The sequence below is a fragment of the Podarcis liolepis genome, assembly GCF_965112155.1.
Source record: "Podarcis liolepis genome assembly, chromosome: Z".
Taxonomy (NCBI): Eukaryota; Metazoa; Chordata; class Lepidosauria; order Squamata; family Lacertidae; genus Podarcis; species Podarcis liolepis.
In genome coordinates this window covers 33,259,981-33,284,239 of record NC_139570.1, presented here as the reverse complement: position 1 = coordinate 33,284,239, position 24,259 = coordinate 33,259,981, and the positions used below count along the sequence as shown (strand labels likewise).

General features: G+C 46.2%; 1 protein-coding gene across 4 annotated transcripts in view; it reads left to right on the top strand.

Moving 5' to 3' along the window:
* The window catches only part of COL5A1 (collagen type V alpha 1 chain), a 184,710-nt gene that overhangs the window by 77,761 nt on the left and 82,690 nt on the right, over nt 1–24,259 (top strand). For all 4 annotated transcript variants that reach the window (XR_014521361.1, XM_083484933.1, XM_083484934.1 and 1 more), the window contains exons 6-15: nt 1,082–1,240; nt 2,488–2,730; nt 3,940–4,104; nt 4,972–5,028; nt 8,603–8,644; nt 8,960–9,022; nt 15,548–15,622; nt 16,047–16,139; nt 21,271–21,327; nt 22,052–22,105. Coding sequence is in view for 3 of the 4 variants with exons in the window: in XM_083484933.1 (XP_083341059.1) it covers nt 1,082–1,240; nt 2,488–2,730; nt 3,940–4,104; nt 4,972–5,028; nt 8,603–8,644; nt 8,960–9,022; nt 15,548–15,622; nt 16,047–16,139; nt 21,271–21,327; nt 22,052–22,105 (1,008 nt within the window). In the remaining variant the exon portion in view is untranslated. The remainder of the gene's footprint in view (nt 1–1,081; nt 1,241–2,487; nt 2,731–3,939; nt 4,105–4,971; nt 5,029–8,602; nt 8,645–8,959; nt 9,023–15,547; nt 15,623–16,046; nt 16,140–21,270; nt 21,328–22,051; nt 22,106–24,259) is intronic.

The following is a 24,259-nucleotide window of genomic DNA, read 5'->3' as shown; positions in this document are numbered from 1 at the left end:
CTTGCAAAGCTACAATCTCCAGCACCCTCAGGTAAAGGTAAAGGAACCCCTGACCATTAGGTCCAGTCGTGGACAACTCTGGGGTTGCGGCGCTCATCATGCTTTACAGGCCGAGGGAGCCAGTGTACAGCTTCCGGGTCATGTGGCCAGCATGACTAGGCCGCTTCTGGCGAACCAGAGCAGCACACGGAAACACTGTTTACCTTCCCGCTGGAGCGGTACCTATTTATCTACTTGCACTTTGACGTGCTTTTGAACTGCTAGGTTGGCAGGAGCAGGGACCGAGCAACGGGAGCTCCCCCCGTTGCGGGGATTCGAACCGCCAACATTCTGATTGGCAAGCCCTAGGCTCAGTGGTTTAGACCACAGCCCCACCCGCGTCCCTTAAACTACAGCTATTACTACTACTACTAATGCTACTATGTGGGGTGAGCTTTAAAAGTATGGTGGGTATGCAGCCTAAGCTATAGCAAAAGAAAATAAAAAATGGAAAAAACATTAATGGGCAGGAGCCTTGGCTTTTACTAACTGCAATGAGCAGACTGTTCCATGGAGTCTACACTCACACAAGATTCCGTTGACTAACACATCCACTCCCAAACAAGGCTCTGCTTCAGCCATCTCTATTTCATTTGCAGATATGTAGGTTAGAAGAGCCCTTCTAGATCAGTCCCATTAAAGTCCACCATCCTGTTCTCACAGTGGCCAACCAAATGCTCCAAATAGGAAGCCCACAGGCAGGACCTGAACCCAATAGAGTACCCCCCCCCTTGTGATTCCCAGGAACTGGTAATTAAAGGCATATTGTATCTGACTTGTATCTGAACTTGGCCACTGTGGTTAGTAGATGTTGATAGCCTTTTCCTCTCCAGATGTTCGTCTAATCCATCATTTTAAAGCCATCCAGGTTGGTGGCCATCACTATAGCTTGTGGGTAACAAATCCCATAACTTAACTCTGTGCTGTGCGAAGAGGTTCCTCCTTTTGCCTCTTCTGATCCTGACTCAGTGAAACTGTGGATGGTGGTGACAATGCCTCACAGCCTCGCCATGTTCTAGCTGCTATGCTTTCTGCCTTGCAGTACCCAGATGGAGATGGGAACCTCGAAGTGGAAGGAGAAACTTACTACTACGAATATCCCTACTATGAGGACACAGATGACACAGGCAAAGTGGTACCACCTACGACCCCAACTACAGATACTGAAGAAGTGGCACGGGAAACGGCTGAAACCACTGAGGTATGGAACAGGGGGCCACAGCTGGATTGGTGAACTGGTTCCAATCCAACCCCCTCCCCCTATTTTCAGATGCTGCACACATGGCATAGAAACATAGGCCATGTTTGAAGAAGCTTTCCCTGTGGCGTAGGGTGTAGAGATGCTATTGGTTCTCCCAGAGTGGCTTCTGTAAGCCCTGGTATTAAGATACTCTTTGAAATAACAATTTAATTCATAAGGGACACAGATGTCATCTATTTTTACTCTTTTGACATGTTGCAGCACTAAGCCAATGGTGTAGGGGGTGAAATATCCTAGCCTTTATAAATCCTAAAGTGGGGTGTCCAGTAAGTAGCAGTGCCCCCTCTGAGATCAGGTAACAGGGCACTGCAGAAGGTCATGCCTGGGCTCAAGCAGATGTTTCCAGATGTGATATTGATATACAGAACTGTATGGCTCTCATTTTGGGGTGCCAACCCAATCCAATGTGCAAAGGTTTTAGTATTATTCCTGGAATGGTACCTCCTGATTTGCCCCTTGTGCATTTACACAGGCTCTGGTGGCTTTTGACAGAATGTAGGTTAAATGCTCTGCAGGTGATGGGGGCATTATAGGACTCAGAACGGCATATATAAATATTTCACTGCTTTAAAGAGGAGAGCATGGTACAATTCTTAACAGAGTATACCTTGTGTTAGGAGAGCTTGAAGCTTGGGTGAATTAGATTGGAATAATCACTTACAGTTTCTGGAGTTCAAAGGGTTTATTTATACAGGAATATATTTACAAGATGAGTGTAGATGAGAAAGAGAAAATAGCAGGCATCTTTCTCAACTAGTCATATAGAACCGTCACATTTGTTAAACAGGATTCAGAGAAGTGAGGGCCATTGATTGCACCTAAAGATCACACTGAATAAAATGGATTTGTTGTTCTGATTTTGTGGGGGAGGTTTTGTGAACGAGTCTTTTATGACAATGTACTTACTTTGATGCTTACTTTTTTGCTTTGTGATTTGTCTATTGATATGATGAGCGTGCGGTATGGTTTAGGCTTGGTTGGCCAGAAATCAATAAACTATTCCTTTTCATATTTTAAATATCTGTTTAATTAATTAGGGGGCACAGGTATCAGCCAGTTTGATTCGTCTGACATGCTGCGGTGCTAACAGTGTAGACGGGCACGTGTCTCCTAGCTTGTGCACATCCTAAGAAAGGGTATCCTAAATATCAGGTAACTGTGGCCTCTTCTTCTTTTTGTGGAAGCAGGAACTTGCCCCTCCATCTACAGCATCCCCACCCATTGTGGAGAGAACTCAAGAGGAGACCACGGTGAAAGAAAGGGTAGAGGATCCACTGGTGGATGAATATAATTATGGAACCATAACTGATGAATATTACACTCCACTCCCTGATGAAGATATCAGCTATGATGACCTTGATAAGCTCCCAGAGGGCGGCGTCGAGGTGGAGGTCCCCACCAGCACGGTGATCACCCTCAACGGAACCAATGTAATTCTTTGTGGCCTCAAAACTATGATCCATGTTCTGGCTCGGTCTGTAGCCCAGGCATTTTGGGTTGTTAACCCAATCAAGTTCTACCCAGAGTAAACCCACTAGAATTAACAGGCCTGATTTTGTCATAAGGAGAACCTGCTAGATCAGGCCATTGGCCCATCTAGTCCAACATCCTGTTCTCACAGTTGCCAGCCAGATGCCTCCATGGGAAACACACAAGCAGGGCCTGAGCACAATATCAGCACCCTCTCGTGGGTTCCAGCAACTGGTGCTCAGAAGCATTACCATGGAGGCAGAGCATAGCCATTATGGCTTGTAGTTGTTGAGGCCAGTCAGTTTCAGATGAGTTTACTCTGTGTAGGACTAACATTGGCTACAGCCCACATTCTTGAACTGCCTCATGGGTTCTGAAGTTGTCTTTAAGTTGCATTTTAGAAAGTTGATGGCTGATGGTGGATCCTAGTAAATTGGTGATTATGCTAAAGACCGCTGCTCTTTTGCAGGGGAACATTATGCATACCTGGATCAACACAGCTGCCTGCATTTTCAAACCTTGGAGGTGTAGCTGTGCTGCTTGAGTGGGGTGGGATGTCCTTGTGATGAGTTAGTGCTTTTCAGATTTTACAGTGAGAGTATTCAGTTGGGTGTCTGTTCATATGGGGCAGCAGTAAGGCCTAATCTACAATAAATCCATAAGTTAGTGTGGCAGCACCTACACTTTGGAGCTGTCTTCCCTTGACATCAGGCAGGTGTCTTTGCTGTACTCTTTTTGGCACCTGCTAAAAATATTTTTATTTGGGCAAACCTTTTCAGACATGGGAAATGCTGACAGGTGTTTTAATCTAGCCTTTAGCTTACCATTCACTCTAATTATTTTTTTGAAAGTTTTAAATAGTCATTATTCTATTCTTTGCATAAACTGCTTTAAGGTTGTTATGAATTTTGGGAAATTAATGAATCATAGAATTGTAGATTGGAAGGGAACCCAAAGGCCATCTAGCCCAACTCCCTGAATTGCAGGAATCACAGCTAAAATGTGCCACCCCCCCAAACTTATGTTCTAGAATCCTCTGCAACCAGCAACGGCTTTGGTATGCAGAAGCTTATACTGGAATGGTCCACTGATGGTAGGAAATCTGGAAATCCCTCTGGCTTGGAGGAAAAGGTCTTAGAACCTCCTGTTTTCTGTTATCTTCCACTTAGGATGCAGAACAAGGGCGTGAAGGAGGAGAAGACCCCAACAAGGACTTCACAGAGGAGACCCTCACAGAGTATGAAGATGGGTACTATTATGGCAATTATGACCGGACAGACTCTCCAGACATTGGACCCGGCATGCCTGCTAACCAGGACACAATTTATGAAGGGGTAAGGGAAGACTTGGTTCTTGAGAAACAAGGAGACTGGACTTCACAGTCCATGCTGTGTGGAGGTGAAGCCAGGGCCTTGGATTAGTGCAGTGGTTCCTACGGTGAGCAGTCATTCCCCCTGGGGAGACAGTGGGATTACAGTGGGACTAAGAGGCAGGGACGCGGGTGGCGCTGTGGGTTAAACCACAGAGCCTAGGACTTGCCGTTCAGAAGGTCGGCGGTTCGAATCCTGAAACGGGGTGAGCTCCCATTGCTCAGTCCCTGCTCCTGCTAACCTAGCAGTTTGAAAGCACATCAAAGTGCAAGTAGATAAATAGGTACTGCTCTGGCGGGAAGGTAAACGGCATTTCCGTGCGCTGCTCTGGTTCGCCAGAAGCGGCTTAGTCATGCTGGCCACGTGACCTGGAAGCTGTACGCCGGCTCCCTTGGCCAATAAAGCGAGATGAGCGCTGCAACCCCAGAGTCGGTCACGACTGGACCTAATGGTCAGGGGTCCCTTTAGCTTTACTAAGAGGCAGGGGAGCACTGGAGGTGGGTTCTTCCAGGAGCATGGATCGCTTATTTACAATTAACTGGGCTAGAGTCTGGAGCAAAACACTTTCCTCGCTTCATATTATGGTGGCCTAGTAAGCTGTTAAATACTGAGATAGGTAGATAAAATATTTTCTTTCTGAGTTATTCTTCTAAAAGGATCTGTTTTAAAAAATATGTAGATGTCAGAGTCTCATTGGACAGATGAGATGTTCTGCTTCTGCAACACTCTGCTCGGTGGCAATCGATTTGGTGACAATGAATGCAGCCAATGAAGTGGAGCAATGCTCATTGTTCAGTGAGTTCTTGCTTTTGTTTCCTGTGTATGCTGCAGATTGGTGGGCCACGAGGTGAAAAGGGACAGAAAGGGGAACCAGCCATAATTGAACCGGTAAGAGCTGTCGCTTTGCCTTTGGCTTGCAGCTGGAGAATCCATGTGGAAATTGTGCAATGATAACATTTAAAAATCGATCAGTTTATCTAACCAGGGTAAGGGTGGGGAATCCTCAAGCCTGCAGGTCAAATGTGGCCCTCTGGGCTGCTCTGTCTGGCTCTCAGGACAGACAGCCTCAACCCACAGTCTCCTTGAGTGTTTTTGCCTGTTTGGAATATGTCCTTGAGCTGTCCTTACTAGCCAGGATGGGAATGTGTTTGTGTATTTGGCCCTGCCCACACCTGTTGCTCCACCTACTTTTTTTGCTTCTGGCCCTGTCCACCACTAGGGTTGCCATATTTCAAACAGTGAAAATCTGGACAGAAAAGTTGTGAGCTTCCCCTCTCTTTTTTTTTTTTTTGCCCAAAGTTGTTGAGCTTTTTGGGCAAAATCGCAAAAAAACAACAACCCACCAAATTTTTGAGCTATTTTTATTGAAAAAGTGCAAAAACGGCACTGCCGACATGGGCAGCCATACAGCTGGATTTTCCCAGACATTTCCCCAATGTTCACCCGGACACTGCTGCCTACTGCAGTATTCCGGACGTATGCACCATTGACTTATGACCCCTGGAAGGCTGCTCTGAGTAGAACGAGGCCCATGGACTGCTGAAGTTCTCAACCGCTGAAATAGTTGCAAGAGGTTCTCCAGTAACAAGAAGGGATAACTACAAAGCGATCTGTTCTGCATTTCTGTAGTTTGGTGGCAGGGTGGAAGTCTATCCTATCTTTCTGTCTTCTCCTTTCCCAGCCTCCAAAAGTTCTCTGCCCAAGAATATAGAAAAAAAATAAGAATGGCCCATCTAGTCCAGCATCTTCTTATCACAGTGGCCATCCAGATGCCCAATAGAAAGTCCTCAAAGCAGGTGCAGACCACAAGAGCCCTCTCCCTGCCTGCAGTTTCCAGCAGCTGGTATTCAGCATTGCTTCCTCTGACCATGGAGGCAGAGCATAGTGACCCTGGTTAGTGGCCATCAATAGCCCTCTCCTCCTCCATGAATTTGTCTCCTCCTCTTTTAAAGCCATACAGTCTGGTGGCCATCCCTGCCTCCTGTGGGAGAGAGCGCTGGAGTTAAATTATGTGCTGTGTGAAGAAGGCCTTTGTTTTAACCATCATCTTCCAACACCCAGCTTCATTTGGATGTCCACATCTAGTGCTATGAGACAGGAAAGAAACTTTCTTCATGCCTTGCATAATATTATAATGTTGCCTCTTACTTACATTTTCTCTTAAGCTAAAAAATCCCAAACGCTGCAACTCACTCCTAGGGGAGTCACTCTGCCCTCCTTGATAATTTCCATTGCAATTCTGGTTGCTACAACATCTGGCTGCTGTCATCACTGTACATCTCCATATTGGATCTGACCTAGGTTCTGGACAACAGAGGCAGGAATGAAGTTGCAGAGTGCTTAGTGCTGAATAACTTCAGGCTGCAATTTGCAGATCACAATTTGGAGATCCTCCCTTAAGGTTAAAAAAATAATAATCCTGCAAGGAGAAGTCTAGAAGAAAAAATCCCTGCAAGAGGAAAACTAATACAGTGGGAGGGAGTGGACTGAGCCAGATCCTTTCTCTCTGATGTTGAGGTTCCCGTCTTTTTTTAATTTGCACAGCATTGTTTATATGGGGGGACATGACAAAACAATGCCATCTGTTGCATGCAATCTCAGGTCTTATTAAACCAATTCATAGAGGGGAAGGCCATCAACGACTACTAACCACAATGGCTACATTCTACCACTGCGGTTGGAGGCAGTCAACGCAGCTTCTGAATACCAGTTGCTGGAAGCTGCAGGAGAAGAGCTGCTTTTGCACTCAGGTCCTGCTTGTGGGTTTCCCCTGTTGGCATCTGGTTAGCCGCTGTGAGAACAGGATGCTGGACTAGGTGGGCTCCCTTTGGCCTGATCCAGCAGGCTCTTATGTTCCTCAGCCCAGCTGCTTCCACACCCTTTCAACAGCTATGCCTTCTCTGTTCCGTAAAAAGAAAAAAAGCAACTCTGTTTTTCCAGCTCAGTCCTCCCCATCTAACATTTTCTGTACACTAGCGACCTAATTAACCCAGTTTTTTTCCTGGCAGACCAGCCAAAGTAACAGCAACCTTGTCTGACTTGCAAAGTTGAAAGGTCTCCGTGTGCTGCTTCTCCCTGATGATTTCCCTACAAGGGGAAATGAAGTCAGAACCAACTCCTCCTCTTAACTGTTTTCTAGCTGCCTCCCATTCTTCCCTCACCTCTGTCTCTGAGGGAGCTTGCAGCTGAAACACGTGTGTGTTTGTGTGTGTGTGTGTGTGTGTGCAAAAAAGAGAAAAATCAGAGATGCCCTCAGCATGGAGGGGGATCTGCTGAAAACGGTTGCATAAGAATTTGGCAGCTCTGAGCAGGGTTTGAAAATGCCAGACCACCGAGAGGCTGCTAGAATGTAAACAAGACCAAATGCTTGTATTTTCTCTCTCTCTCCACTGTCCAAAAAAAGAAACATTTTGGAGCCTTTTGCTTTTTTTTTAATGCACTCCTTATCAGGCTTAGATGCATTCCAAGCTAGGCTCGCTGGATGCCTTCCCCCTCCCCTCTTCAACTCCACAGAGGCCCTGCAAGTCACTACATAATAAATTTACTTGAAGTTGAGGCCTTGGGTTTTTTGGGGTGGGTGGGGGTTGCATTTCAGCTGCTTACTGTACTTTTCAGAATGGCCACTGTGTGTGCCAGTTTTCTTGAGCTCAATGTCCAGCAAGATATTGGAGCCCTGTCGTTTTTGCAGTGCATAAGGGGGTTAAAAGCAGCTGCTGCTGCTGCAGAAGAAGAACATAAGAAAAATAAGAAGAGATGAGTTGCTGGATTAAGCACCTAGTCCACCATCCTGTTCCTACAGTGGCCAGCCAGATGCCCCAAATGGGAAGCCCCCAGGCAGGATCTGAGCAGAACAGCAACTCTTCCCTCCTACAATTTTCAGCATCTTTGACTCAGAAGCGATTCTGCCTCCAGCTGTGGAAGCAGAGCATAGCCATTGTGGCTAGTAGCCATGGATAGCCCTGATCTCAATGCATTTGTCTAATCCTCTTTGAAAGCCATCCAAGCTAGCGACTATCACAGCCTCCTGCAGGAGGGAGTTCCACAGTTTAACTATGCACTGCATGAGTAACTCTTTCATCTGTCCTGAATCTTCCAACATTCAGCTGCACTGGATGACTACAAGTTCTACTGCTATGAGAGAGGGAGAGAAACTCTTCTCTATCTACTTTCTCCACACCATGCAGTTTTGTACAGTTTTATATTACTCACCTTTTGTCTAAGCTAAAGTGTCTCAACTACTGCACCCTTTTCCTCATAGGGGAGTTGCTCCATCCCCTTGATCGTTTGGGTCGCCCTTTTCTGAGCCTGTTCTAACTCTGTTATTCAAAATATGCAATTTTGTACTCTTGCAGAATTCAGATTTTAGACTGCAGATTTTTTTGATTTTTTTAAAAAATAAACAAGTTTAGATTCCCCACTGTCCTGTTTGTTAACTGTATTGCAATCTCTTTCTCTGTTTCAGGGGATGCTCATTGAGGGCCCATCTGGGCCAGAAGGACCAGCGGTGAGTTGCAAAATATGACCTATATATTCTGTGCTTTCCCCCTACTTTCTCTCACTTAGCACAACCTTGTCTCTTTGTGTGTCTTTTGACTGCTGCCTGAGTGCAGCTGTTCTCTGGGTTCAATTACTTCCATATGATGGGCATGGTTCTGCAAGCCTTGTGAGGTCAATTTGACCATGCTAAAGTAAACACATCCTTCTCATACTTTTCCTGTTCAGTGTGTGTGTGCGCGCACACACACACACACACACACACACACACACACTTCCTTTTGTCTTGCAGCTAATTTTCCTTCTTTTTTTTCTTCCACATCAGGGTCTTCCAGGTCCTCCAGGTACAACTGGTCCAATGGGTCAAGTTGGAGATCCTGGCGAAAGGGTGAGTTATCTTGCAAATTCCCGATGCTCAGAGCACAGGGAGTGAGCCCTAGTACAAAATGCTGCTGATGTCTTTCTGCAAATAATTCTTTTGCCTTGATCTGAAATCACCACTAACCACACCTCTGACATTGATGGGACCCAGAAGATGTTCTTTCTCAAGGATCAAAGTGACTGGGCAGGTTCGCATAGGGAGACAGGTAGTTTGGGCCCAATTTCTCCATCTGAAGTTGTTCCCTAAGGAGATTCTGGCTGAAGCTGAATCAGAAGTAAATGTTCAAAAGTTGAGTTGAAATATGTTAGCATAAATCACGCTGGATGACATTCTAAGCAAATTTGGTTCACACCGAAATTGGATTTCATGGGAAATGGCGGTTTCCTTTGCTGGCCTGCCAGAGCAAACTCAACAAAACTTCTTTGTTATTATTATTACTACCCAGTGTCCAGATCTTACTTGGACCACAACAATTGGCATGGGTTTCTGTTGCAATAAGATGCTTGCATTTGTAAGATAATGCATTTTGTTTTTGTTTTTTAAAGCATGCTTAAATTGAGTTTTTGAACATAAGGAGAGCATGCTGGATCAGGCCCATGCCCTATCTAGTCAGCAGCCTGTTCTCACAATGGTTGGGCAGTTGCCTGTGAGAAAACAGCAAGCAGGAGCACAAGAGCCCTCTCCCATTCACATGGTTTTCAGCAACTGCTATTTAGAAACATTACTACCTCCAACTGTGGAGGGCACAGCATAACCACCCTGGCTAGTAGCCATCATAGCCCTCTCCTCCTCCATGAATTCGTCCAATCTTCTTTGAAAGCCATCCAATTAGTGGCTGTCACTTCCTCCTTGTTCCCTGGATGCCATGTACGTAGTTGCAGGGAGAAGGCTCCCTATGTGATTCTGACAATGGCCAGCAGGAGGAGCTCCAGTATGCAATCTGTTTCTTCTAAAAGGATCCTCCCCACCACTGCCATTGGTGTAATAATCTGGGATAAATTTTCTGCTCAGTTTGGATTATTTCCTGGGCTGGCAATTGTTTCCGCTTGAAGTTCAAAAGCAACTCTGGATGCCTTTCTTATGACACCTACTCTAAGCCCATGTGACATGGTTTTAGAGCTCTTGTTCAATAAACAATGCAGATTAATCTGCAGGCAGCAGTCAATATACCATGTTATATTGTGTGCGCGTAGTTATATGCAACTCGTAATGCACAACACACATTTCAGGTTGTACCTAGGGAGGTAAGATGGTAAAGAGGAGACTGAAAGGAGTTACAATTTGTTGTTGTTGTTGTCTAGTCGTTTAGTCGTGCGCAACTCTTCATGGCCCCATGGACTAAGAGTACGCCAGGCACTCCTGTCTTCCACTGCCTCCCGCAGTTTGGTCAAACTCATGTTGGTAGCTTCGAGAACACTATCCGACCATCTTGTCCTCTGTCGTCCCCTTCTTCTTGTGCCCGCAATCTTTCCCAGGGAGTCTTCTCTTCTCATGAGGTGGCCAAAGTATTGGAGCCTCAGCTTCAGGATCTGTCCTTCCAGTGAGCACTCAGGGTTGATTTCCTTAAGAATGGATACGTTTGATCTTCTTGCAGTCCATGGGACTCTCAAGAGTCTCCTCCAGCACCATAATTCAAAAACATCAATTCTTCAGCGATCAGCCTTCTTTATGGTCCAGCTCTCACTTCCATACATCACTACTGGGAAAACCATAGCTTTTAACTATGCGGACCTTTATTGGCAAGGTGATGTCACTGCTTTTTAAGATGCTGTCTAGGTTTGTCATTGCTTTTCTCCCAAGAAGCAGGCGTCTTTTAATTTCCTGGCTGCTGTCACCATCTGCAGTGATCATGGAACCCAAGAAAGTAAAATCTCTCACTGCCTCCATTTCTTCCCCTTCTATTTGCCAGGAGGTGATGGGACCAGTGGCCATGATCTTCGTTTTTTTGATGTTGAGCTTCAGACCATATTCTGTGCTCTCGTCTTTCACCCTCATTAAGAGGTTCTTTAATTCCTCCTCACAATACAATAGCCATCTCCAAACATCCCAAGGGCTTTCCCATGGAAGATGGAGCAAGCTTGTTTTCTCCTGCTCCAGTGGGTAGGACCCAAACCAATAGCTTTGAGTTACAAGAGAGGAGATTCCTACCAAACACCAGGAATAATTTTCTGACAGTAAGAGCTGTCTGACAGTGGAATGGACTCCTTTTGAAGATTGTGGACTCTCCTTCATTTGGAGGTTTTTAAGCTGAGGCTGGATGGAGATGCTTTAGTTGAGATCCCTGCTTTGCAGGCGTTGGGCTAGATTACCTTTGGTGTCCCTTCCAACTCTTTCAGTTCTATGATTCTGCTATGATTGGAGATATAAGAAGGCCTCGTTTTTCATCCCACTTGCATTTGTTGCATGAAGCACTATTTCTCTTCCACTGCAGTTTGTTTCCCACGAAAACCAAACAACGGTTATTCATCTCGCTGTCCAGTGTGACAAAATCATGGCACATTCCTAGTTCCTCTGGGCACAGTGGCGGAGGAAGCTGCTCGGGCACCTGGGGCAGTGCGCCCAGGGGTGGAGAGAGCCCCCCACAGGGGTGAGGTGCACCTCAGGGTCTCCGGGGTCTGCCTGCCTCCTCCCACTCATCTGTCCTACAGCTGGGGGGGGGGGAGGCAGCAGTTGGACCGTTTGGGCAGTGCAGAGCCTGCGTACGCCCAAGTCACCGCTTCTCTCCCAGGAGAGACGCCTGGCTCGGGCGTGCTGCAGGCCCCACGGTGAGTGCCGCCTGGCATTTTGTCACCCCCCTCAGTGGTGACACCTGGGGTGGCTCACACCCACCGCATCCCCCTTCCTCTGCCCCTGTCTGGGCATATGCTGAATGTCCAATGGTGGGAAGATAATTGTGCACCTTAGAAATGCAAACATGCAGGGATTCAACTTGTGTGAGATTGTATGGGAAAAATACGGAATAACAGATACAATCTTGCTTCAAAATGTATATAGGAAGTGCAGTGTAAGCGAGGGAAGTCAATCAATGAAATTTTATTATTATTTTCATATTGAGATATCTGTAGAATAAACTTGGAAGAAATTCTTCCAACATTTTTCTTCTTTTTTCCTCTTTATTTTTTCTTCTTTCTTCTTTCTTCTCTTTTGTTCCTTTTTTCATATATATGTGCTTATTTGAAATATATATGTACGTATGTATTTGTAACATTTTGCTTATATTTTGTAACAATCATGGAGGGATTCAAAGAGACCTACAGTACTGGGTTTCCTTAGTAGATGAGTATTACTGTCACATCTGTTTTACAGCAATTGATTTAGGCCTGACACCTAGTGGCATCCTGGGAACACTGCAAGCAGTTTCTGGGTGATTGTTTTAGACTTTCTTAAAATAGAGCTGCACTGAACGTTACAAAAATATATTTCGTTTATTTTAACCTTTCATTGAGTGGGTGGGGAGCGATACAAAACCCTCCCTAAAAATAAGTTTTTTAATTGATGCTTTTGGGAGAGATTGCCCTGTACCATATTTACAAGGTGCAGGTAGTTTCCCTTTAAAAAAAAAGTATTTTAAACATTTAAGGCACTCTGTGCAGCTTCTCAAAGGCTGAAGTTCCTGAAACATCTTGGAAATGATGCCATCTCACATTGCATTGAGGAAGTGTGGCCAGCAGGGGGCAGTGTGTGGCTCTTTCCACAGCTTACAAATGTCTGCATTCCCTGGTTGATACCCAGTTTTCTTTCTTTAATTTTTTTTTTAAAATCAGCATCCTCCCTCTCCTAAAACTTCAAATTTTAGAGAAATTCCTCTCTCTCTGCTCCCAGAAATGAGGAGGAATCTCATCCGTGCTTTAGCTGAAGTAGGCCTGGGTATATCATGACATCTAAGAGATAATTTTTGGGCTTCTTTGTTTCTGATCACGTCTGATCAGGTTTCCCTTCTGTCTGGTTCAAGACAACATGCAACTGTTTTTCTAAACAAATAAGTATGCTTTGCATCTATTAAAGACACAAATCCCTTTATTTTAAAAGGAAAAGGGAAATGGTGCTCATTGATGACATTGCAAAAGTATTTTTAAAAATCACAACAAAGGCTCTGAAAGAGTTTAGGAGAAGAGATTGCTAGATCAGGCCAGTGGCTCATCTGGTCCAGTGTGCAAGCAGATTCTGAGCACAACAGCACTCTCTCCACTTGAGATCCAACCCTGGAATTCTATAAATAATGCAATGAAGATGTAATTTAAGTAATTAATTGTGTAAGTCGTGTAATTTCACCACAGTGCATAGTGAGATGAATAGCATAGTTTCTGGTGGAAGACGCATTGCAGTGGAATGGAAACAGTCCTAGATGAAGACATCCTTTGTACATCCTTGGGAGAATAAACTTTGTTATGTACTGAAGTTCTCGCCCTGGGCCAGCAGGGGGATACTGTAGATAGTTTTCACTCAGGTCTACATATGCAAATAAGGGATTGAAAGTGACGTTCAGTGATTGGATAGTTACAGAAGGTTGTTACAGTTGCGTGGTAGTGGAGCTTTATATAAGCAGGCTGGCTGAACCCTTCAGTTCAGTTCTGGCCTGTGAATAAACAAGAGCTGTTGAAGAATCACTGTGTCATCTGATATGTTCACCCACAACTTAACAAACTTCATTCTGAATCCTCTAATAAGAACTGATCATACCATTGGTCCATTTCAATGGGGTCCAAATGTCCCTGTTTTCCAGGGACTGTCCCTGTTGTATGGCATCCAAGACCCCTATTTTTGTCCAGACCTACAAACCTGGCCAATCACCTTGCCCCAAAAAAGATGCAGATGTAGGAGAAAACGCAGGCTTTTGGCCCAAAGAAGGAGTGGTTGTCTACCAACCCAATAACCCATTGGACAGCAATAGGCCAGAAAAAGCCATGGGTGAGACCTGGCCACTATAAAAAACATCCTGATCAAGTTGTGCTCTAGTCTGAAAAATCAGGCGGTTGCTATAATTTGGGTGAGGGATTTGGGGAAGGGCAGAGTATCTGCTTTGCATGTGCAAGGTCCCAGATTGAATCCCCAGAAAAGAGACCTCCTACTTGAAGCCCTGGAAAGCTGTTGCCAGTCAGTGTAGGAAATCTTGAGCTATTTGGACCCAAGCATCTGACATGGGATAAGGTGGCTTCTTACATTGCTATTTAAATCTGCCCTTGATTTGGAACCATAGGGACTAGAACCTTGTTTATTTTTATGGGAAGGGATGTAGCTCAGTGGTAGAGCACTTCCCATCTTCCCAAGTTCAATTCTGGCATCTTCAGGTAGGGCTGGGAATACCCCTTGTCTGAAACCCAGGAAAGTCTCTACCAGTCAGTGCAGACAACCCTGAGCTAGTTTGACCAGTGCTCTGACTCTCTGTCCTTTGTTCACATTATCATTTGTTTTCTCCCGGGGCTTCCTTCTGCTCCCAATCCTGTTGAGGGTTGGGTCTGTCAAATGGGTGGCACTGAGCTATTGCTTTTCCGATGCAGCCTCTTGTATTTACGACTCTTCGAGGGCCCAGTAATAATCTTCCCCATGGTTGTGACATGACAGAGCATGAAAGACTCAGCCATGCCGCATCAATCCTTCCTTGTAAGGAAGTCAATACTGCAGCTTGTCCTTTCGGAAGGGGCTGGAGCAGGCAGCTCCCTTGGTGGCTCCACCCAGCTGTAGGCCTCGATTCCCTCTGACTTTGTATGGGGGAGGAGGGACAGGACTTGCACTTCAGGGCAGAGGAGGGAGAGGAGTGGGATTTGTTCGGTCTGCTTTTCGAAATAACATAAGGGTACCCAGTGGGTCTTCTGGTTGGCCACTGTGAGAACAGGATGGTGGATTAGATGAGCCCCCTTTGGCCTGATCCAGCAGGGCTCCTCTTGTGTCCTGAAGTAACATTTGTGAGATGGTTTATAATCTAGTGAATAAAGGAAGATCTATAACAGGGGTCCCCAAACTAAGGCCGGATAAGGCCCGAGGGACTCATTTATCTGGCCCGCAGCAACCCCTGCTGCCTGCTCTTACCAGTGCTGCTCTGCACGGCTGCCCACTTCCGGGTCGGAGGAGCACCGGAAATAGCTTGTGCACATGCGCAAGCGTTATTTGTGCAGGCGCAAGCGTTATTTGTGCATGCGCAAGCATTATTCCTGGTGCACATCTGGGTCAGAGGAGGCCTGTGCACATACGCACAAGCTATTTCCGGTGCTCCTCTGACCCAGAAGAATGCTGGAAATAGCATGTGTGCAAAAATATGGGCACGTGCTCCCCCACCCTCCGGCCTGCCATGCGATTGGCGCTGGAGACACTGGCGCGTGGCGCGGTAAGTTTGCTGACCCCTGATCCATAAATTTCCCTCTGCTTCCCACCACTTTTCCTCTCTCAACCAGAAAGTTCCCAAAAGGAAGAGAATAAACGCTTGGGTCTCCACCTGACTTCCGCATCCTGCAGTCTCCACACCATTAATAAACCCAAAATAGTTGCATTGTCCAAAGTTTTTAACACCTGTTCTATGTTCTGTTCAATTTGCAGGGGCCTCCTGGACGAGCAGGCCTGCCTGGGGCAGATGGTTTGCCAGGACCTCCTGGGACTATGTTGATGCTGCCGGTGAGCACCCGTTAACTGGCAATTTTGGTGGTTTGCAACTACAGTGTAAAGACAACTTTTTTCACACAGGCATTTGCTGTTACCTGATACAGCATCTTAAGGTCATTCGGCTGTGTGGAGGAGAATTCCAGTGACTGTCAGTGGGGGGAAAGACCTGACTGTTGTAAGATGAGGTGGCAGAAGATTATTAGACCAGGTGACACACACGTCTTTCCTTTACAGTCAAAAAGTAAATCTCACAGCCACTTGAAACAGCAGGTGTTGGGGTTTTTTTGCCCCCTACCATATCCTGTCGGGAATGGTGCTACCAATCTACTCTCATTCCCAGCAGCCCTCCAGAAGTGAGATAATGTTGTCGCTCCCCCCGCCCCAAAAGGATGTCATTCTCCAACTGATCCTCTTCTCTCTGCTTTGTCTACTTCAGTTTCGGTTCAGCGGGGGAGGTGATAGCGGCTCGAAAGGCCCCATGGTGTCTGCTCAAGAGTCCCAGGCGCAAGCCATCCTCCAACAAGCCCGGGTAAGTGACAGGTGCCACTTTGGCATGTGGGACACTGGGCCAGCTTCTCTCTACTTCGTTCGCATGGTGGTGGATGGCATAAAAGCAGTAATGAAATTTGTGTTCGTAAAACAACTACGAAATATATCACCCATCAGCTGATGAGCTCTGATTCCTGCATTGCAGGGGGTTGGGCTAGATAACCCTTGGGTCCCTTCCAACTCACCAATTCTCTAATTCTGTGCTCAGCTGAGTATGCCAGATATAGCTGGATCACCCCTAAGGGAAAGGCTGTGTGAGCAGGTGAGGTTTAGGCAGGCACCTGCATGACATTAGTGTAGACATCTGCTTGCTGTTTGCTCAGGGTGCATTCCAAAAGGAAGGTGCCACCATGCTAAACACCCTGCTTTTAATCAATGTAAGATGAATCTCAGGAGCATACAGCAACCCTAAGAGTGCCTCTCCTGAAAACTGAAGTGACTAGGCAAGGATACACAAGGTCAGGCTTTCCTGAGCAGGGTTGCCAGGTCAGAAACTTACCAGCCTCTGAGATTTCAGGATTCAAAAATCCTGAGACTTGGGGGAAGCCCCATGTGATGTCATTGCGGTGGACCCGGGAGACAGAGGTTAATTGGGAGAAGGGAGCAGAAGAGGGCAGACCCAACCAGAGTGTCTGTGCTATAATTTGCAGTGGCCTCTTGCCTGGCTGAAGTTTGCAAGCTGCATTCTCAGTCTTCCTTTAAAAAATAAAGAGACTCTCACCCATAGTCCCTGGAGATGGAGGTTAATTGGGAGAGGGGGCCGGAGGAAGGCAACCCTCCACCACTTTGTAGCCAGCTCCTGGTGAGCTGAAGTTTGCAAACTGCATGCACAGTCTTCATAATAATTTTTAAAATTGTTATCAAAGACACTTCTGTCCACCTGGAGATTCAAGACCTCCCCCTGCTACCTGAAGGGGGCCGGGCAAAGAAGGAAGTTTCAGGTCAGACTAGGAGGTCTGGCAACCCCATTCATGGAAGTTTGTAGAACAGTAATGTCTGGCTCCAGAAGTCACTATTTTAGCATTCAAGTGGCCTGCCCAGATCCTAGGCTCAGGGAAAGGGCCATAGCTCAGGCATAGAGCATCTGCTTTATATGCAGAAGGGCCCAGGTTCAATCCCCAATGGTGTCTCCAGGTAGGGCTGGAAATTTCCCCTACTTGTGGCTCTAGAGAGGCATTTCTAGTCGGTATTCCTGGCATTTCCTGACAATATGGAGCAAGATGGATCAAGGATTTGACTCTGCATAAGGCCTCCTACTTACCTCAGCCCCTATATTCAGAACTATGAGGACTAGAATCTTACTTTCTAGGGGATGGGCCACAGCTCAGTGCCAGGGCCCAAGTTTGCATGCAGAAGGTCCCAGATTTGATCCCAGGCATTTCCAGTAGGGGAGAGAGAGACCTCATGTCTAGAACTTTGGAGACACAATGTCAGTCAGTGCAGATTGTATTCGGCTAGATGGACCAATGCTCAGACTCAGTGTAAGACAGCTTTCTGTGTGGCTGCATGAGATTTAAGTCGGGTCTCAAATCCCACCGATATCAGCTAATTGTTCTTTGCTTTTCACTTTATATATATTTCTCCATAATTTGGATTTGGCCTCCTAAGACCAAAGCGGTGACTTTCCCCCCATTGGCCTTTTAATGGTGGAGCAGTTTAGTTAAACTCACAGCACACAGCTCACTAAATTATCTTGCACTTCTCTCCGCCGCCCCTCCCCCATGCATTATGATTGCAGCCCTTGGTTGGATTTTAATTACTGGAGAACACAGATAATTACAGGTCTTTTAAGGGATTGAATTCTTGCAATGGAACAAATTTGTCCTGGCGACGTTATAAAGTGCGGACAGGCCCATTACCTGCCAAAAGATTTATTGACTCTGGCCTAGCTACATGACTTTTTAATTAGTAGTTGGAAACAAAAAACCAAAAAACCAAAGATCCCTAGACTGTGACAATTTCTGAAGTTCTGGATCCTTGCTCTTTTCATAGAGGGCAGCGTTCCCCAACAAGGCACTCTGTAGGTGTTGTTGGAATCCAAGTCCCATCAGCCCTGGTCATTCCCATCAATATTCAGAGGTGATGGGAGTTGTAGTCCAAAAATATATAGGGAGCACCAGGTTGCAGGAAGCCTGGCATCAGGGTACAAACAAGGAGCTGATATTCCTAGATCTGCTCTCTAGTCCCAAGAGTCTACTCCTGTAAATGTCGCATTTACCTATTTATTACGTATTTACTTATTTTTTTGCTCTATAAGACGCACCAGACCGCAAGACACACCTAGTTTTTGGAGGAGGAAAATAAGAAAAAAAAATTCTGAATCTCAGAAGCCAGAACAGCAAGAGGGATCGCTGCGCAGTAAAAGCAGCAATCCCTCTTGCTGTTCTGGCTTCTGGGATAGCTGTGCAGCCTGCATTCACTCCATAAGATGCACACACATTTCCCCTTACTTTTTAGGAGGGAAAAAGTGAGTCTTATAGAGCAAAAAATACGGCATTTATTCCATAAAATGTATGTGCCACATGATTATTCCATAAAATGTATGTGCCGCACGATTGTAAAAAGAATCTCCAAGTGATTTTAGAAAAAGATAAAATGATAACAATTCTTACTAACAAAAGTTAACCACAATAATTTAAGACTTTTGAAAAGCTGAATTAACAATAGGTATATATATATGGGGACGCGGGTGGCGCTGTAGGTAAAACCTCAGCGCCTAGGACTTGCCGATCGCATGGTCGGTGGTTCGAATCCCTGCGGCAGGGTGAGCTCCCGTCGTTCGGTCCCAGCTCCTGCCCACCTAGCAGTTCGAAAGCACCCTTAAGTGCAAGTAGATAAATAGGTACCGCTTTATAGCGGGAAGGTAAATGGCGTTTCCGTGTGCTGCTCTGGTGCCAGTTCGCCGGAGCAGCTTCGTCACGCTGGCCACGTGACCCGGAAGTGTCTGCAGACAGCGCTGGCTCCCAGCCTCTAGAGTGAGATGAGCACACAACCCTAGAGTCTGTCAAGACTGGCCCGTACGGGCAGGGGTACCTTTACCTATATATATATATGTGTGTGTGTGTGTGTGTGTGTGTGGACTCAAAGACACATGCAAGAGCGGGCACTGAATAGACTGATGTCAATAGGCAGGGAGGTCCAAAGTCTACCGCCGCACTAAAATATTGAATTCATACAACTGCGGACAGGGTATTTATGCGGCGGCCCCTGTAATAGTGTCAATTCCACTGATCAAAGTGGTCAAGTGGGCATACGTGGGGCAATGCAATGTAAACTGCAGGTAAACTGGTTCCAAGTTCTAGTTACAGGTAGGTAGCCGTGTTGGTCTGCTGTAGTCAAAACAAAATAAAAAAATTCCCTCCAGTAGCACCTTAGAGACCAATTAAGTTTGTTATTGGTATGAGCTTCCGTGTGCATGCACACTTCAGATAACTTGGTCCCAAGTTGTTAAGGGCGTTATATGCTAATGGCAACACCTTGAATATGGCCCGGTAGCAGATCAATAACCAGTGCAGATCTCTGAGCACAAGTGCTACATGGTGACAAGGCCTTGCTCCTGTCAGCTATCGTGCTGCAGTATCCTGCACTAACTGCAGCTTCCAGATTGAGCAAAACAGGAGCCCCCCCATATTTATCGTCAACACTTTCACCAAGGTAGTGTCCAAAATACTATATAATGTATTTATATAATGAAATCAATAAATACTGGTTGGTTAATATGAAAGGAAAAGATTCGTAATTGCAAAGGCACATCCATGGAAGACAGTTTTCAGAAGAGTTCTAAAATAAGGTGTGGTTGGTTTCTGCCAAACTTCCACTGGCAGGGAGTTCCATTGGGCAGGGCCTGCCACACTGAAGGCTCCCTGTTTACCCCCCACCCCCCCCCCCACCCCGGTGCTTTCTTAAGGCTTAAAAAAAGAGTCCCAGCTGCATTCTGATTTTATCATTTTAACTGACAATTGTAATGGGATAGCATATAAACTGTCTAAAAAAGTAAAGTCGCTGGGTTTTCTAGCTAATGCTTTTCCTACGCAGAGTAGACCCCTTAAAATTAATGGAAATGACTACCTTAGGTTGATTCATTTCAGGGGTTCTTCTCTGAGTATAATTTAGCTTGGTAACAACCCAGAGGAATTACTTCTGAGTAAACCTAATTCGGAGAGCACCATGTACTTCACCACTATGAGTAGCTATGTCCTCTAGTTCAGTGTTTCCCAACCTTTTTTGGGCAAAGGCACACTTGTTTCATGAAAAAAATCTTGAGGCACACCACCATGCCAGATGGGGAAAGGTCACTTTTTACTTATGTAAAAAAAAAATAAAAAAATAGTAACAGCATAGAAGGTAATGGTTAGGCTAGCACCCCTCTTCCAAATATGCTAGGTTTTTATTTGCAGGGACTGTTCTACATGGGAAAGCATTCAGCACTGTCATTCTCCCATCTGCCATCTGAATTGGTACTATTCTGGGTCAACTTACTCTGCTGCATGTATAGATGAAAATGGCACCAAGTGTGGGGGAGGGGGCAGAACAGGTTTCAGATACAGGATATTAAGCATACACGTACTTCAGATTGAACTGGTTGCTTGCTTTGCAAGTTTTCATTTCCCAAATGACTGCCTTGGCAAGCGCAATACCTACCAGGCTCAACGCCGGTCTCGCGCTGCCGCTTCCCGCGCTCTCAAGGACCCGGGAGGAGGAAGGCGTGAAGGGAATCCCGAAGGCGCGAAAACCTCGTGCATGTGCAGGCCTTCTGCCTGCGACAGCCCAGTAGGCTGGCCGAAGCGAGCGGCGATGGGATGTGGGAGGGAGCTTGCTCGCCGCCCCACGTGTGCCTATGTGGGGCACGTTACAGCCCCGTGACGTCAGCGCCACGCAGGCAGACGGCGAGAGCCCCGCGCTGGGCGGCCTCTCCTCGCCGCCGCCGCCCCGCCTCTCGCCGCCCGACTCGCCCGCCTCCCTCCCGCGGCACACCAGGCAACGTCTCGCGGCACACTAGTGTGCCGTGGAACACCGGTTGGGAAACACTGCTCTAGTTGGCATGCAACTCTAGCAAGGTGACAACTGCAAGTGCCATTTTCACACCCTCTTTTCTCTCCCCCCCCCCGCAGTTGGCGCTGAGAGGACCAGCGGGCCCAATGGGTCTTACTGGAAGGCCAGGCCCCATGGTAAGTAAGCAGTGCAAAGCTTGCTATTTTATATCTTTCTGTATACATAAAAACCTGAGGCTGTCATCACGTTCTGCAGTCTGCAGCAGCAGGCAGGAAAGTGAGGAAGTAGCTCTGGTGGCTCGCCTTTCAGCAAGCAGGTAAAGGTGCTTTGAATGGTGGTTCAGCAAGCCACCTCTCCGTTTTAAAGGGGGGCTGGAGTTTGGGAAAAGCTGTGAGTAGAGGGGGAGGGGCTTTGGGAAGACTACTAGAGGAGCAGTAAGGGACAATCGTGGGACATAATGTTCTGCACCTGCCTCCACTGAAGGCTCTAGGTGTAAATATGTGTAAAACAAGCTGTATTTCTTAAAGACACTAGTCTCTCCTGTGTCCTGCTTTCCCAATGGAAGCACAAATTCTGCGTAAGCATCTGTAACCTCCTGGAGTCTTGTTACCACTCAGCAGAAATTGGGAGTGGCATGTAACAATACGCATGGGGCTGCAGGGGGGAAATGTGCATTGCGATGCACACGTTGGTGCAAATGATGTGCATTGTTATGAGTGGGAAATTGCTTGCAAAAACTGGTGATTTGGGCATGGAAAGGATGTCAAAATCACCAGTAACCATCAGCCAGGAATGAGGAGAGTTGGCTGGGGTGGGGTGTTGGGGTGGGCTAAGAATTTACTGATTAATTTTTCAGTTCGTTCCTTTTCCCTTTCTTTCTGAATATTCCTCTTCTCTTAGGGACCCCCAGGCAGTGGAGGCATAAAAGGTGAATCAGGAGACATGGGACCGCAGGTAGGTTTGTTTGTTTTTGTTGCATTTATAGCCCACCTTTTCCTCCATGGAGCTCAAGGCGGCTTACATAGTTCTTCTGCTCTTCATTTTACCCCCACAACAACCCTGTGAGGTAGGTTAGGCTGAAAGGCAGTGACTGGCCCAAGGTCACCCAGTGAGCTCCATGATTGAGTAAAAAATTGAAACCGGGTCTCCTAGGTCCTAGTGCAACACTCTAACTGCTCCACCACATTGTACTTTCTTTAATCAATCAACACACTTGTTTTGAAAAGCCTCTGTTGACCAGGTCTAGATAGGCAGGTGACGTTTAACTCACCTCCTCCCTGGATGGATCACAAGGAAAGATGTGACTCGCAAGCTCTGCTATTAATTTAAATCATACACAATAGAGCCATTTTTACCTATGGGGTGTGTGTGTGCGACTTTGCCCTCCTAAGAAAGGTTGCTCCATTTATCTCAGAAAGGATATGGATACCTAGCAGTGTAATAAGCCCTAAAGGGCCGTCCCTACAAATTAATCTGAATGTGGAGCTTGAAGAGAGTAGTTAGAGGAAGCTATTATCCTCTTACTTTCCCTTCTGAGTTGCCTGTTCAATGCCTTCATCTCACTGCATATAACAAAATGAAATACCTTTAGGAGGCTTAAGTGCTCAGGGGCTGGTGATAAACTGTGCTTATCCCTTTCCACCTTGCAGAGCAAAGATGTTGCTCTTTGCACATAGGTACTACATGGAGCCAGGGATGCGGGTGGCGCTGTGGGTTAAACCACAGGACTTGCCGATCAGAAGGTCGGTGGTTCGAATCCCGGCGATGGGGTGAGCTCCCGTTGCTCGGTCCCTGCTCCTGCCAACCTAGCAGTTCGAAAGCACGTCAAAGTGCAAGTAGATAAATAGGTACTGCTCCGGTGGGAAGGTAAATGCGGTTTCCGTGCGCTGCTCTGGTTCATCAGAAGCGGCTTAGTCATTCTGGCCACATGACCCGGAAGCTGTACGCCGGTTCCCTCGGCCTACAGAGCGAGATAAGCACACAACCCCAGAATCATCCGCAACTGGACCTAATGGTCAGGGGTCCCTTTACCTTTACCACATGGAGCCAGGATGACTGTGTCAGTGGCCCTCTTTGAATGGTCACTTGCTAGGTTTTGCATCCTTGCCCTCCTTTGTGCTTCACTTGAGGGAAGGGCTGTAGCTCAGTGGCAGAGCATTGGCTTTCCATGCAGAAGGTCCCAGGTTCAATCCATGTCATCTGTTCAGGTTCATGAGGACTGGAGCCTTACTTCCTTTTTAGATGAGGGGCAATCATTCAATGCAAAGCATATCAAAATATCAACAGTACTGAACTAGGTTGACAAATGGTCTGTCTCTGTGTAGGCAAATTCCTATGTTCCTGGTCCTATATCGCAAGTAACTGGGAATAGCCATAGCTCAGCAGGAGAGCATCTGCTTGGCATGCAGAAGGCCCTAGGTATAATCCCCAACATCTCCTGTCTGAAACCACACAAAGCCACTGACACTCAATGTAGACAATACTTGAATTCAGTGGACCAATGATCTGACTTGGTGTAAGGCAGCTTGCTAACTTTATTATTATTTATTAAATATCTATACTGCAGTGCACAAAGACCTGAGGAATGAGATCATCACCCCACTCGTACTAACCATTCCCGGGGCACTCAACCACTGCCACAATGTCCTTTCTTCTATCAGATCAAAATGAGCAGATAACAGCAAAGGTTGCTAGGTTCATAGCAGGCGCAATCAGAATAAGGGCCACTAACTGCTGATTCAGGACTTTAAATTGTGTTCTTATATTAAATTTCCTTTTCTGCGTATACTGTAATGTTTTACTGTTGCTATGGCCATTGGCTAATGCGAATAAAGTTTTATCTCTATTTCTCTCTACTGTTCTGCCCTTCGTCTGAAGATTACAGGGCAGTTTACAATATAAAAACACAAAAATACATATCATAATAACAAGCAACAAGGACACACCCACCCACCCCACAGTTTAAATGGCCATAGATTGTTTGATTAGCCAAATGCATGTGAGAAGAGGAATGTTTCTGCCTGGTGCCTAAATATATTAAATCATCCCTTTATTCAGAGCAATGAGGACTGGAATCTTACTTTATTTTTTATGAGAAGGGCACATGGT